General features: G+C 44.4%; 2 protein-coding genes across 2 annotated transcripts in view; both read right to left on the reverse strand.

Moving 5' to 3' along the window:
- Positions 1 to 134: 134 nt before the first annotated feature.
- Positions 135 to 4,984, reverse strand: LOC123057519 (wax ester synthase/diacylglycerol acyltransferase 11). The gene is made up of 7 exons (XM_044480472.1): positions 4,736 to 4,984; positions 3,817 to 4,428; positions 3,641 to 3,707; positions 3,481 to 3,554; positions 3,152 to 3,343; positions 2,883 to 3,020; positions 135 to 439 (listed from the first exon to the last, which is right to left on the reverse strand). The coding sequence occupies exons 1-7, from the start codon at positions 4,982 to 4,984 to the stop codon at positions 266 to 268; spliced, it is 1,506 nt and encodes a 501-aa protein (XP_044336407.1). The 3' UTR covers positions 135 to 265.
- A 2,122-nt stretch (positions 4,985 to 7,106) lies between these two features.
- LOC123056594 (wax ester synthase/diacylglycerol acyltransferase 11) overlaps positions 7,107 to 13,415 on the reverse strand; it is a 35,598-nt gene continuing 29,289 nt past the window's right edge. The window contains exon 9 of the mRNA XM_044479943.1: positions 7,107 to 7,265. Coding sequence (XP_044335878.1) covers positions 7,107 to 7,265 — 159 coding nt within the window. The remainder of the gene's footprint in view (positions 7,266 to 13,415) is intronic.

Below are 13,415 nucleotides of genomic sequence, written 5' to 3' on the forward strand. Positions count from 1 at the left end.
GATGGGCCTGCCCCGGTATAATATATCTTCAAGTACACACTAAGAGATAATCCAGTTTTTAACATCTAAGCATGACAAGCCAAATGTTGTAACGAATTGAACGCAAATCTATAGTGATTGACATAAACAACACATTAAAGTACAAACACAAATGCACATATAATCAATATTACAGACATATTACATGTGAATAGAGATGCATTTCTTTTATTAATCACATATATATGTGACCTTGACATGGTATACCTATCCAATTATTTGTTATTCAGTCATTCTGGATCAATGTTGTTAATGTCTTGAGGCTAGCCGCATCCCTAACAAGCTTGACGGACTCAGCAAAATCATTTAAAAGTTGATGACAATCTGGAAATTGTTCGTCGTCAACTGTTAGAATGACCTTGATATTGCTGCCATAATTTAGGTAGTGCATGGTCAGAGCCTGCACAAGAAATTCAGACAATTAAATACGTAATGCGTTAGATTTACTAATTTAGAGAGTCAAATCTAAAATTCTTTAACACTACCACTTATTCTTTTATATAGTACAGAGCCATTCATACTTTTGCATGAAAAATTCAAGATGCTCATTTCATAACAAGATGCATCTCTCTCTCTCTCTCTCTCTCTCTCTCTCTCTCTCTCTCTCTCTCTCTCTCTCTCTCTCTACATAATTAGGTAAACCAAAAATCAAAGACCCACCCTTACACGTACATTTCCTTTTTTCTGGTTATTAAACTCAAGGTAAGGTTTACTTCTATTTTATGAGAAGCTTTGCCTCTGCACTAAAGAAGATAGACTGACTACATAGCTTGCATATTACTTCCTAATGCATAGATGACAATGGCTACTCCACCTTATTCTCGCTTGATTCTCTAAACTTCTAGCCATTACATTACCAACACATTTGACTCACCACCTCCACCTTCTTGACATTTTCATTTAATGATTTTGCATCAAAAAATGCACGGAGCCGTTTCTCATGATTACTGGAGGCTTGGAGGTTCGCTAGTATGTTATTTCTTTTCTGTTATGCTCTGTGACTTCTATGATGTTTGATTTACACCTGAAGTATGAAATTGTTATTTATGACTTGGAGATTTATTTACCAAGGAAAATTACCGTTGTTTATTATAGCTTTGCAATATTTGTTTTATCAATGTATGGAATCAATCTTTTCCTCCAATGCTGTCACTGGGCCCATTCATTTGAGTTCTCCCCGGGGCCTCCGAAACTCCAGGACCGGCGCTGCCAAAAACACCCTGGTTTTGCAGGTTTTACAAGGTGATCAAACTTGGCTCATAACAGACTAACCTTGGATGCTACCTATGAGCTTGTATCTCTTAGATCTTTGTTGCGGGTTGTTACCATATCTACAGAGCCGAACTCCAAGCTTTACTTGATGGATCAACATTCACCACATAGGGCACGTATGTCACCCTCTCTTCCCAGCTAATAAAACCCATGTTGGACATCATCTGGGATTCACATGTGCCAACCAAAGTGTATTTGCCCAGCTAAAACTGAAAGAAGATCTGCACTGCAAAACCTTGCAGGATAACCCTGTAAGTCCATGTTTCTCCAATGCCACTGAAGAAAGACAGACAACACACGTTCTTCAAAAGTTTCATTGGTCAGAGAGTGTAGCGTGCAATCGGTATCCGTCCCATCTTCAAATAGTTCAATGATATTTTTCTTTTCTTTATCCAGCTCCTCGTCCTCTGAACGATCTAGGATGCTCGAACCACAGAAGGGCTTTGCAACATAAAGCTTAACGTAGCTACCAGATGGATTGGTCACAAAGGCCTTAAATCCTGGGACATAACGTCCACATGGGTCTGTGTCATGATTACCTCTCTCATCACAGACAATGTGACTTTGTAAAATTCTATTTTGAAATACCAATTATGTGGGAAGCCTGCCCCTCCCCTGATGATAGTTCTAAGAAAACATAGAATGTATGCACAGAGTTGGGGCTTACTATTGTTTCTTAGTGAAGGTTCAGTAGTTGACCCCTTTGACAATCCCACCGGTTTACATCCTCACTAGCTAGGATTGTAAAAACAAGTATGGGTTCCAGATTCTGGGAGTAGCTAGGGGGCCGGTCTGATTCTAAAGATTCTGGGACAATGCTCCAAAAGAACTAGGCCTTAAAACCCCTACCATAAACACACTTGTGTGCACTCACTGTATGCATGCTATAAACACTGGGGAGGCATTGAGAGTTTGACGGCCATAAAAATTCTCCAGAAAACACAACCAATTAATTTTGGTAACAACACTGACTTGTCTCCAGAAAACGAAAGCAACAGTTAGACACAAAACAACAAAAAGTCAAAATGTAGAACTTCTTTTAAACAAACGAAAACATTCTTTTCATACCACATTTTTTTAAAGGACATGCACCTATAGTTGTGTAGTATGAGGGTATGGATTTCCATCAATATATCCTTCCATACGTGGTGTACACAAAAAAGACAAATACAACAATCAATATGGGTTTACATTTTCTTTCGGTTTAGCCACATTTTATTCTTTTGTGTGTCCTACAAATTAAAGCATTATTTGATGAAATTTTATGGATAAATAGATAACATTTGTATGTATACATACAAAAATTAACTTATAAATCTATTTTTTGATTTATTTTTTAATATCGAGCACTATGGTGCTCGGAGCCAAACTGCCTCACTCCAAAACACAATGAAATTTTCCAAAATAAAAATATACCGTGTGGTTAATTTATTGGAAAGAAGTATATTGGTTTAAAAGTTACTAAATGGGAGCGATACATCTTTATACCAAGGATTATCTAGTGGCTTAGGATGAATTTTTTTCGAAACCACATGATATTTGTCTTGGATGTAAGAACGTAGGTGACTTACTTGTGGTAAACCATAGACGCTAATTGCCATGAAGGCAATCGGGTGCCCACATAAAGTTATATGTTCAGCTGGCCCTACGACATTTGATAAGACTGCGGTTGTACGTGTGACAAAGCAGCGGAAGATGAAAGCTCCTGTCTGCTTTCATTGACAAGTTACAACATAATTAGAAACGTGGATAAATAGATACAATGCTCTTCTTTAGCGTTTGTGCAATGCAATCCTTGAAAGGACATATAAAGTACAAAAAGAGCAGAAAATGTACATACCTTTGGACCAAAGTATTTCACCAAAAAATCAACAGTCATTTGTGCGAACATCACTTCTAAAGAGCTCTTTTTCCTATGCATAGACCTTTTTGCCGTGCGAACATACTCAAGGGGATCATTGTGCAAGGCTATATAAAATGGACAGATGATATTGCTAATTTGATTCCCGGTCTCTACCTTGGTAACATATGTCTGTTCATAGTAGAAAAGAAAAAAATTTAATTAATTTATATTTCCACAAAACTGTGATGAAGGGCACGTTATAATGTTTGTGTGGCATTTAATTGATATTTCTTTCATATTTGTTCAGAGAAAAAGAAAGTTCTTACTTGTCGGCTGGAGACTGGCCTTGTGTTCACAGGGAGGATTGATCGCAAGCAGATTCTCTTGGTGTTGATGTTACCTAATATTGAAGACAAGAAAGCAATATGCCTAAATTACATGTCTACAGAGTACACATTCGTAGTCAATGTCAGACATCTCACTTACAGGATTTCCTAAAGTAGTACCGTGAAAGAGCTGCTGAAGTCACACCAACTAGCACGTCATTCATAGTCTGCAAAAACGAAAAAGAGAAAGACATAAGTGACCATTGAATCAAATCAAGAAGTCTGTTTTCGGCAGTATTGAGTTAATCATTAGAAAGTTTAAATGGTTTTAGTTACGCAGTTCATGACAGTCTTGATGAGCTTGACATCGTCGAGCCTGAGGCTCTGGTGCACCAAGCGCTTGCGGCCGCGAGACTGGCCGCCGTTTGGCACAAGCGTGAACATCGTGCCTGGATCTCTCAAGAACAATACGGTCGCAGCAAGCAACACGATGTCCACCAGCGTGTGCCATGCTAGCACAAAGTACGACCAAAGCCACGCAAGGTAATCGCCTGACAAAAGCCGCGGAGGCTGTGGACACCGTTGGTAGATGGCGCCAGTGCGTTTGGGCGGCGGCGGCATGGCCGGCAGCCTCGCCGGGTCGGCCGTGCTGCGCGACGACGCCATGAGGAGAGTGATGATCGACATGCCGTCGCCGATGGAGTGGTGCAGGCGGAGCACCGTCGTGGAGGCTGCCTCCGAAGTCGGGAAGTCAAGAAAGTGGAACTCCCAGAGAGGACGGCGCCTGTCCATCGGGAGCAGGGATGGAGACGCCACGTAGTCCTCCACGGCCTTTTCTGGGTCAGAGTCCACGGAGGCAAGATCTAGCCTCGGGACGATGATGTGGTCGTCCACATTTACCACCGTTTGCACCCAGCGTGGCTTTCCATCCTTCGACCCATCCATCACCTGGACATCCACGTGTTAATAAAGTATTGGACGTTTGAGGTCGAGGCCAGAATGAGAAGAATAAAACATACAACAATATTAATGACATCACCGCATAGTATGTAATATTGTTGGTATATAATATGGATGTCCGAATTTTTATACAAGCCAACCCACTACTATTGGAGATGCCATTAGGTGTCAAGTCCAACTAAGTTGGTTTAAACAATTCAAAAATAAACAAAAAATTCCAGCCAAACTGGTACTCCGGCCTATATGATATCAGACACATATATAAAAATGAAACAAACGAAGTTGTTAAAATTACTTGAATGCTGCGGAAGCGTGGGAACCGGGTAAGCAGTTCTGTTTCGATGCCTGCGCGGAAGACGGGCAGGTTCACCGGCGTGCAAAGCCCCATCACGACGATGATATAGACACCCATCTCCTCGAAGACTCTTCCGGTAGGGCTCATGGGGTCCTCTGCCGTGGAATTGTTAGCAGATTCCGTCTCTGCTGACACACGGACAGAGAGCGGACGGCTTGGCGGAGTGGCTACGTTAACTGTTTCTTTCATGATTTTCTAAATACTACGTTGATAATTGCATTGGTTCCCGTCTAGGGCGATATATATAGGGATGGAAGGAGCGTGAGTTTCCTGAATGACTATACTTGGTTGTTAATTGCTGGTCATACCTTACCTGCAACCTGTATTACTGTACCAACTTTAAATTAATTCTTTCTAAGACAACTTACCACATACTGTATGCCATGTACTCTGAACCTACTTAATGATGATTGATAAGTTTTCATCATGGGCGAAGCAGCACATTGACATGGAGTTGGCCTAGTCTCACAGGGATGTAAATATGGATTAGGCGAGCGAGTCTGGAATTTTGAAAGAAAAAAAATATATATATATTCAGAAGTAGCAACATATTCTGAAAAATGTTCTTTTCTACATGTGGTTATGTCTCGTCTCTGTTCAATTTCGTTCAAAAATATTTTAATATGTGAGATACAAAAAGATTAATTAAAGACTAACTCAATAGCTCATACTCTCAGTCTCTCATACATCCACATATGCGGTGGTGTTTGGTTCTCTAGTCCTATGACTTTTTCTAGTCCCAACTAAAAAGTCCCTAGTTCCTAAAAAGTCTCTCCCTGTTTGTTTTCAGAGACTAAAAAGTCCCTACTCCCTTTCCAAAGGTTATTAAATGACCATGTTGCCCCTAGTATATAGAAAAATAACAATCAAACAACATCATGGGGTGGCGGACCAATGGGTGCATGGAGGAGTATTGTTGGAAAGTCCCAAAAAGTTTCAAAAAAAGACTCTCCTTAAGAGTTTTCTTCATTTAGTCCCAAATACCTAGTTTAGTCCCTAAAAAGTCCCTCATGTTTGATAAAAAAGTCTCTAAGAGGAAATTCTTCTAGTCCCTATACAAAAATGTCCCTAGAAACAAACACCCCCTGAATTCACTGCTACAAAATGTGCAATTATTAATGGCACATCAATAATTTTTGTTTAGAAAAGGAGGTCCAGACCGGCGTTTCTTTCGCAGAATGACGCCCGCCTCCAGCCCAAGCCCCGTGCAAAAATTCCAAGAAGGTTCCCAGCCGATTACTCCCAAATCCTTTCTTTCTCTTCCCAATCCCCATCAGCGACAACAGCCTCTAGGTCCCTCCAATCGCAATGCCATCCACGACTGAATGCGAATCTTCACAGGTGGTTAGTGGTTACTACGACGGGGTCGATATCATGCTGTGTGGATGGCCGTCGTAACTGCGGCCTCGGACTGAGATCCATGTCCATGGCCGTCACATCTGCAGCCTGTGGTAGCAGCCTGGCACAATGATTCAAGTTGATGGCCGTCGCATGGGTAGCCTGAGATGGAGGACAGCCTAGGTGGCGGCCGAATCCCGGGGAGGGACGGTGAGGGACTGTGATGGGCGACAGTATGGGCGACCACCACACTCTGAATGAAGGCGCGACCACGACTTCCCGACGACGGCCGCGACCACAACCCCCGTCGTTCATGTTGTTTGGATTGACGACCTCATCAACGTAGCTATTGTTTAGATGAAGTGATGAACTCCTCTTGCCGATTGCAGCAGCACTTCATGTTGTTTGGATTGCAAAATTCAGAAAAAGAGAATGTCATTTCTCTGGCTTTGTTTTTTCAGAAACTTGGGAGAGAGAGCAACCGGGCAGAATATGCGCTGGCTGCCTAGGCTAGAACTCACAATACATCTTGTACTGACAATACGTCCTCGCTTCAAAGTTGGTCTAGGGGTTCCTAGCTTGTGCGCCAAGATGATGACCGTTCAGAAGTCAGGCCTCTAACTGAGCGAAGGGCCTAGCCTGTCGGCAGGCATCCTGGCCCCTAAGGTCAACCCATTCAAGGGCCTCCTGACCGATGGGCCTGCCCCGGTATAATATATCTTCAAGTACACATTAAGAGATAATCCAGCTTTTAACATCTAAGCATGACAAGCCAAATGTTATAACGAATTGAACGCAAATCTATAGTGATCGACATAAACAACACATTAAAGTACAAACACAAATGCACATAGAATCAATATTACAGACATATTACATGTGAATAGAGCTGCATTTCTTTTATTAATCACATATATATGTGACCTTGACATGGTATACCTATCCGATTATTTGTTATTCAGTCATTCTGGATCTATGTTGTTAATGTCTTGAGGCTAGCCGCATCCCTAACAAGATTGACGGACTCGGCAAAATCATTTAAAAGTTGATGACAATCTGGAAATTGTTCGTCGTCAACTGCCAGAATGACCTTGATAGTGTTGCCATAATTTAGGTAGTGCATGGTCAGAGCCTGCACAAGAAATTCAGATAATTAAATACGTAATGTGTTAGATTTACTAATTTAGAGAGTCAATTCTAAAATTCTTTAACACTACCACTTATTCTTTTATATAGTACAGAACCATTCATACTTTTGAATGAAAATTTCAACATGCTCTCCCCCTCTCTCTATTTTTTTTCAGATACATAATTAGGTAAACCAAAAATCAAAGACCCGCCCTTACACGTACATTTGCTTTTTTTCTTTCTGGTTATTAAACTCAAGGTAAGGTTTACTTCTATTTTATGAGAAGCTTTGCCTCTGCATTAAAGAAGATAGACTAACTACATAGCTAGCATATTATTTCCTAATGCAAAGATGACAATGGCTTCTCCACCTTCTTCTCGCTTGATTCTCTAAACCTCTAGCCATTACATTACCAACACATTTGACTCACCACCTCCTCCAAAAATACCCTGGTTTTGCAGGTTTTACAAGGTGATCAAACTTGGCTCATAACAGACTAACCTTGGATGCTACCTATGAGCTTGTATCTCTTAGATCTTTGTTGTGAGTTGTTACCATATCTGCAGAGAGCCGAACTCCAGGCTTTACTTGATGGATCAACATTCACGACACAGGGCACGTATGTCACCCTCTCTTCCCAGCTAATAAAACCCATGTTGGACATCATCTGGGATTCACATGTGCCAACCAAAGTGTATTTGTCCAGCTAAAACTGAAAGAAAATCTCCACTGCAAAACCTTGCAGGATAACCCTGTACGTCCATGTTTCTCCAATGCCACTAAAGAAAGACAGACAACGCACATTCTTCAAAAGTTTCATTGGTCAGAGAGTGTAGCGTGCAATCGGTATCCGTCCCATCTTCAAATAGTTCAGTGATATTTTTTCTTTATCCAGCTCCACTACCGGAATCGCACCCTATGCCGACGGCCAGGGCCGTCGGCATAGCCCTGAATGGCCGTCGGGACAGGCCTATGCCGACGGCCCCCGTCGGCATAGGGCCGTCGGCAACATATCCGTCGGCGTAGCTAGGAAGGCCGTCGGCATAGAAAGGCCGTCGGCATAGGACCTATCCCGACGGTGTCCGTACATCTATGCCGACGGCCCTGGCCGTCGGCAACGTTATCGCCTAACGGCGGCCGCCGTCAAGTGTTGACCAACGCGTGCTCGCCATGTGGCACGACTATGCCGGCGGCCTATCCGTCAGCATAGTTTCAAACTAAGCCGATGGCTAGGCCGTCGACATAGACGTGCCACGTGGCGAGCAGGCGTCACCCCTGGGGCGGGTCTATGCCGACGGCCTAGCTGTCGGCTTAGTTTGAAACTATGCCGACGGCTAGACCGTCGGCATAGACCTGCCACGTGGCAGCCACTGGGAGCTCCTGGAGCAGGCCTATGCCAACGGCCTAGCTGTCCGCTTAGTTTGAAACTATGCCGACGGCTAGGCCGTCGGCATAGACCTACCACGTGGCAGCCACTAGGAGCTCACGGCAGCTCTATGCCGATGGCCTAGCCGTCGGCATAGTTTCTGTTTGTTGTTTTTCTTTTTTCTGTTTTGTTTCAGCTCAATTCATTTGAATATACACAGCATCACACAACAAATATATGCATCACATAACAGCTGGCCCAGCAGCATCACACAACAAATTCATCATCACACATCATAAGAAGCATCGCAAAGCATAAACATATAAGTATCATCACCACCAAGCATATAAGAATCTCACAAACAACAATAAGAAACATCATAAACATATAAGTATCATCACCACCAAGACCGCCACAATGTGACCCAAAGGCTTAAGCGCCAGGACGTCGAGCACCACGGAAGCCCAGGTCGTCACTGCTAGCGGCAGCGCTACCGCCAAGACCGCCTCCACCTCCGCCTCCGCCTTCGTGGATCGGAGTGGTCGGGCTCCGTGACTCGGGAGTGCTGCGAAGACCACCGCCAACGGTAGATCCACCTGTTCCCTAGATGTTGAAAAGACATATTAACGGGATAGATGACTGTGTTGAAAGGCATGACATGCTTTGGGTGAATAGATTGGCGATGAACTAACCGGCGAGGGGCCAGCGTTCTGTGCCACAAACTCCTCAAAGCTCATCAGCACTGGTTGTGCTGGAGGGCATTGTACTGGAGGGAACTGAGGACACCTGCCGGCCGGCATATCCTGAAAAGCCTGCTGCATCTGGCTATCCCTCTGCACTTGGTGTTCATAAAGCCTCTGATGCCACGCCATGGTCTCCTGGCGTGTGTACTCCAGGTAGGCCTACGGTATGACATGATGGAACTCATAAAACTACTAAATGCGGAAAATGAAGTGAGCAATGAAGATAAGAGGGAAAATACTTACAGATTGTTTCTCCTGAAAGAGGGACTGTGTACTGGTCACTGGCTGGCTCGTGCGCTGGCTCAGGCTCGGGTCGATCCGACGAAGCTGTGTGTAGGAGATACTAGGAGTGATCACAGCATCGAGAACCGCCTCCCGACCGTGCTCCTTGGGCCCCATCCTCACCACCGCCATGTCGTCCAGAGGCGCCGCAATGGGGTTAGGTGTGTCAGGATGTAACTTCAGATACACTTCGGAGTAGGCCTTCTTCCTCCCTGCGGTCTTGTTGCCGTAGTACTTGGGCTCGCCAGGCTTGGGGTCCTTCCGCGTATGGGCGATCTCCCACGCCTGCATGTGTGAGAGCGGCCGCTTCAGTTTCTCCTCCTGCACCACCAAAAAGAGGTTAGTCATACATAAGAAAGTGATGGTAAATAGAAGAAGAAGAAGAATGTTTAATGGGGTTAGTCATACATTAACTGCCTTGTGGAGATAGTGGTTTCGGTTTCCCTGAGCATGTACTCCCTCCGTCCAGAACCGGGACCAATGCCCCCATTGTTCCCGGTTCGTGAGCCCAGGGGGCCGGCCGGGCCACGTGGGCCATTGGTCCCGGTTCATCTGGACCTTTTGGTCCCGGTTGGTGGGATGAACCGGGACCAATGGGCCTCGCTCCTGGCCCACAACCATTGGTCCCGGTGACCTTTAGTCCCGGTTTGAGGCACGAACCGGGACTAATGGGGTTGAGACCTTTAGTCCGGTTCTTGCCACGAACCGGTACTAAAGGTCCCATTTTCAAACTCTACCCCCCCTGGTGGATCGCCTTTTCAGGTTTAAAAAAATAAAAGAAAATGATGGAAATGTCAAAAAAATAAAAGAAAATAAGTTTCCCATGTGATATGTGGTCTAGTTGTTGGGAAAATTTGCAAATGTGAATTTTGACTTTATTTGCAAAATCTCTCTGAAATTTTATATGAAAAATCATCTACTCGAAAAGTTACATCCGAATTTAATGGGGGGAACCCCGTTAAACATTTTCAAAATCCTCAAAAACCTAATAGAAAAAAAGTTACGGGGCTTTTAAGATCTAGAGTGAAAAAAATCGAAAAAAAATTCAAACAGTGGGCAAACTGTGGTCAAACAATGGTCAAACTAATTATTCTAGAATATTAGTGTTACTAAATAATTATTTCTGTTATTTCAATTTTGGTCAAATCTGGTCAAACTGTGGTCAAACTGTGGTCAAACAATGGTCAAACTAATTATTCAAGAAATATTAGTGTTACTAAATAATTATTGTTTTTTAAAACAATAGTTTCAAAATAAAACTATGAAATGTGTCACTTCATGCTCAAGCAAAATTCCTGAAGGTCAATAGGATTGACATCTTAGTATTGTCAGGAAAACAACAAGTGCAGACTTGGAGCGAGGGAGAATAGAACCCGGAAGTTAAGCGTGCTCAGGCTGGGGGGAGTGGGAGGATGGGTGACCGTTCGGGAAGTTAGATGATTTGGAATGATGAGGGGTGATTAGAGGATAAATTGAGAAGTGATGAGGGGTGGTGATTACAGACTAGAGGTTAAAATAATTCAGAAATTTGAAAATAAAAAAATTCAAAAAAAAATTTCAATTTTTTTTTCCAAAAAAAATCATAAAATTTCCTTTAGTCCCGGTTGGTGTTACCAACCGGGACTAAAGGTGGAGCTCCACGTGGCCGCGCCCTTTAGTCCCGGTTCCGGATTGAACCGGGACTAAAGGGATAGGCATTAGTACCGACCCTTTAGTCCCGGTTCCAGAACCGGGACTAAAGGCCCTTATGAACCGGGACTGAAGGCCCTTTTTCTACTAGTGGAAGAGAACTCACCCAGAAAGTAGTGATCACGGCCTTGGCATGGGTCTCATGGTCCACGTGGCGGGCTGCTTCCCAGTGGTCCCAGCTTGTGGCCAAAACTCGACGAGCCGGCTGCCTGACTGGATCCGGACAGTACAACCTCGGCCAGTATAACTTCAGCAAGACGGTGATGAGGCCGTTGGGAATACGGACCCCTTTAGAATATATCCAGTTGCTGCAAAAGAATGAACTATTAGATGATTTGGAATGATGAGGGGTGATTAGAGGATAAATTGAGAAGTGATGAGGGGTGGTGATTACAGACTAGAGGTTAAAATAATTCAGAAATTTGAAAATAAAAAAAATTCAAAAAAAAATTCAAATTTTTTTTCAAAAAAAAATCATAAAATTTCCTTTAGTCCCGGTTGGTGTTACCAACCGGGACTAAAGGTGGAGCTCCACGTGGCCGCGCCCTTTAGTCCCGGTTCCGGATTGAACCGGGACTAAAGGGATAGGCATTAGTACCGACCCTTTAGTCCCGGTTCCAGAACCGGGACTAAAGGCCCTTATGAACCGGGACTGAAGGCCCTTTTTCTACTAGTGGAAGAGAACTCACCCAGAAAGTAGTGATCACGGCCTTGGCATGGGTCTCATGGTCCACGTGGCGGGCCGCTTCCCAGTGGTCCCAGCTTGTGGCCAAAACTCGACGAGCCGGCTGCCTGACTGGATCCGGACAGTACAACCTCGGCCAGTATAACTTCAGCAAGACGGTGATGAGGCCGTTGGGAATACGGACCCCTTTAGAATATATCCAGTTGCTGCAAAAGAATGAACTATTAGCATGTGACAAGCAAAATAAATAACAACCGGAATAAGCATGTGACAAGCAAAATAATGAACCACTTACTCTTTTCCCGTGGGCTCAATGAGCCACTTCTACTCCTCAGTAGCCGGAACCTGCTTTGGCAGCTTTGCGTTACCACGCAGCCACCCCTTCTTGTCAACCCCCTTCCCATCACCACCATCATCCCTGCCACCACCGTCCTCCTCGCCTGCCTCCCCCTCCCCAACCTCCTCCTCCTCCTCGCCTGCCTCCTCCTCCACCTCCTCCTCCTCCTCCACCACCACCTCCTCCTCCTCCCTAGAGTGTACCTCACTAGAGGAGGGTACCTCACTACAGGAGGGCCTCGAAGACAACACCCCTAAGTCGGTGAGGGTGCGCTCTTTCTGGCCGTGACCCCCTGTAGTGGCTCTCCCCCCAGCACCTCGTCCTCTAGAGGCTCTCCCCCCGCCCCCTCCTCCCCTAGGGGCACCTCTCCCTCGACCTCCCTATGAGGAGTCATCGTCAAGTAGCCGAGGGGGAGGATTACGTGCTCGACCACTCCGACTAGGCAGGCCGACGACCTTGCGTAGGAAACCCACGCTGTCGGCCTTCCCCTTGCCCATGTTCCACGAACCTGCATTGAAAAGAGAAAAAGCAATTAGTAAATTAATGAAATGAAGGAAAAGGCATGATAATAAACACATTAATAAAAATGCATAAGAAGGCATATTCCTAAACTATAGAAAAAAATACTTGAAACGTACATCTGCTAGAACCCATATGAATCATCACTGTTGTAACCTCTTTCTCGGTCCGTCTCATCATCACTATCAATCATATCATCTTCGTTGTCCGACGGAGGTGGAGGCTCTTCCTCGTCGTCAGCATCTTCGTTTAACTTTTCTAGCATAAGTATGTCATTTTCATTGACAATGGTCTCACCATCATTCCGTGCATCGTCGACGTTTGGGTCCACATCATCATCACCCAATGGTCTAGCGTCATCGTTTCTAACCACATCATCATCATCATCAGGTTGCTCTTGATAGAACACTCCCTGTATATCATGGGGTTAATGTTGTAGTAATCGTCTTCATTCGGGTCTGGTAGCTTACCATGTGGCGACACCTTGAACACAACTTCCCAACCCTTTAGATACACTTTCTGGCATGGGTAA

The sequence above is a fragment of the Triticum aestivum genome, chromosome 3A (genome assembly GCF_018294505.1).
Source record: "Triticum aestivum cultivar Chinese Spring chromosome 3A, IWGSC CS RefSeq v2.1, whole genome shotgun sequence".
In the NCBI taxonomy this organism is placed as follows: Eukaryota; Viridiplantae; Streptophyta; class Magnoliopsida; order Poales; family Poaceae; genus Triticum; species Triticum aestivum.

Coding starts and splice junctions, on each gene's coding strand:
- LOC123057519 (XM_044480472.1), bottom strand. CDS start 4,984: ATGAAAGAAACAGTTAACGTAGCCACTCCGCCAAGCCGTCCGCTCTCT. Junction 3,344..3,480: donor GGCCAGTCTCCAGCCGACAA/GTAAGAACTTTC, acceptor TACTATGAACAG/ACATATGTTACCAAGGTAGA. Junction 3,021..3,151: donor TGAAATACTTTGGTCCAAAG/GTATGTACATTT, acceptor CAATGAAAGCAG/ACAGGAGCTTTCATCTTCCG.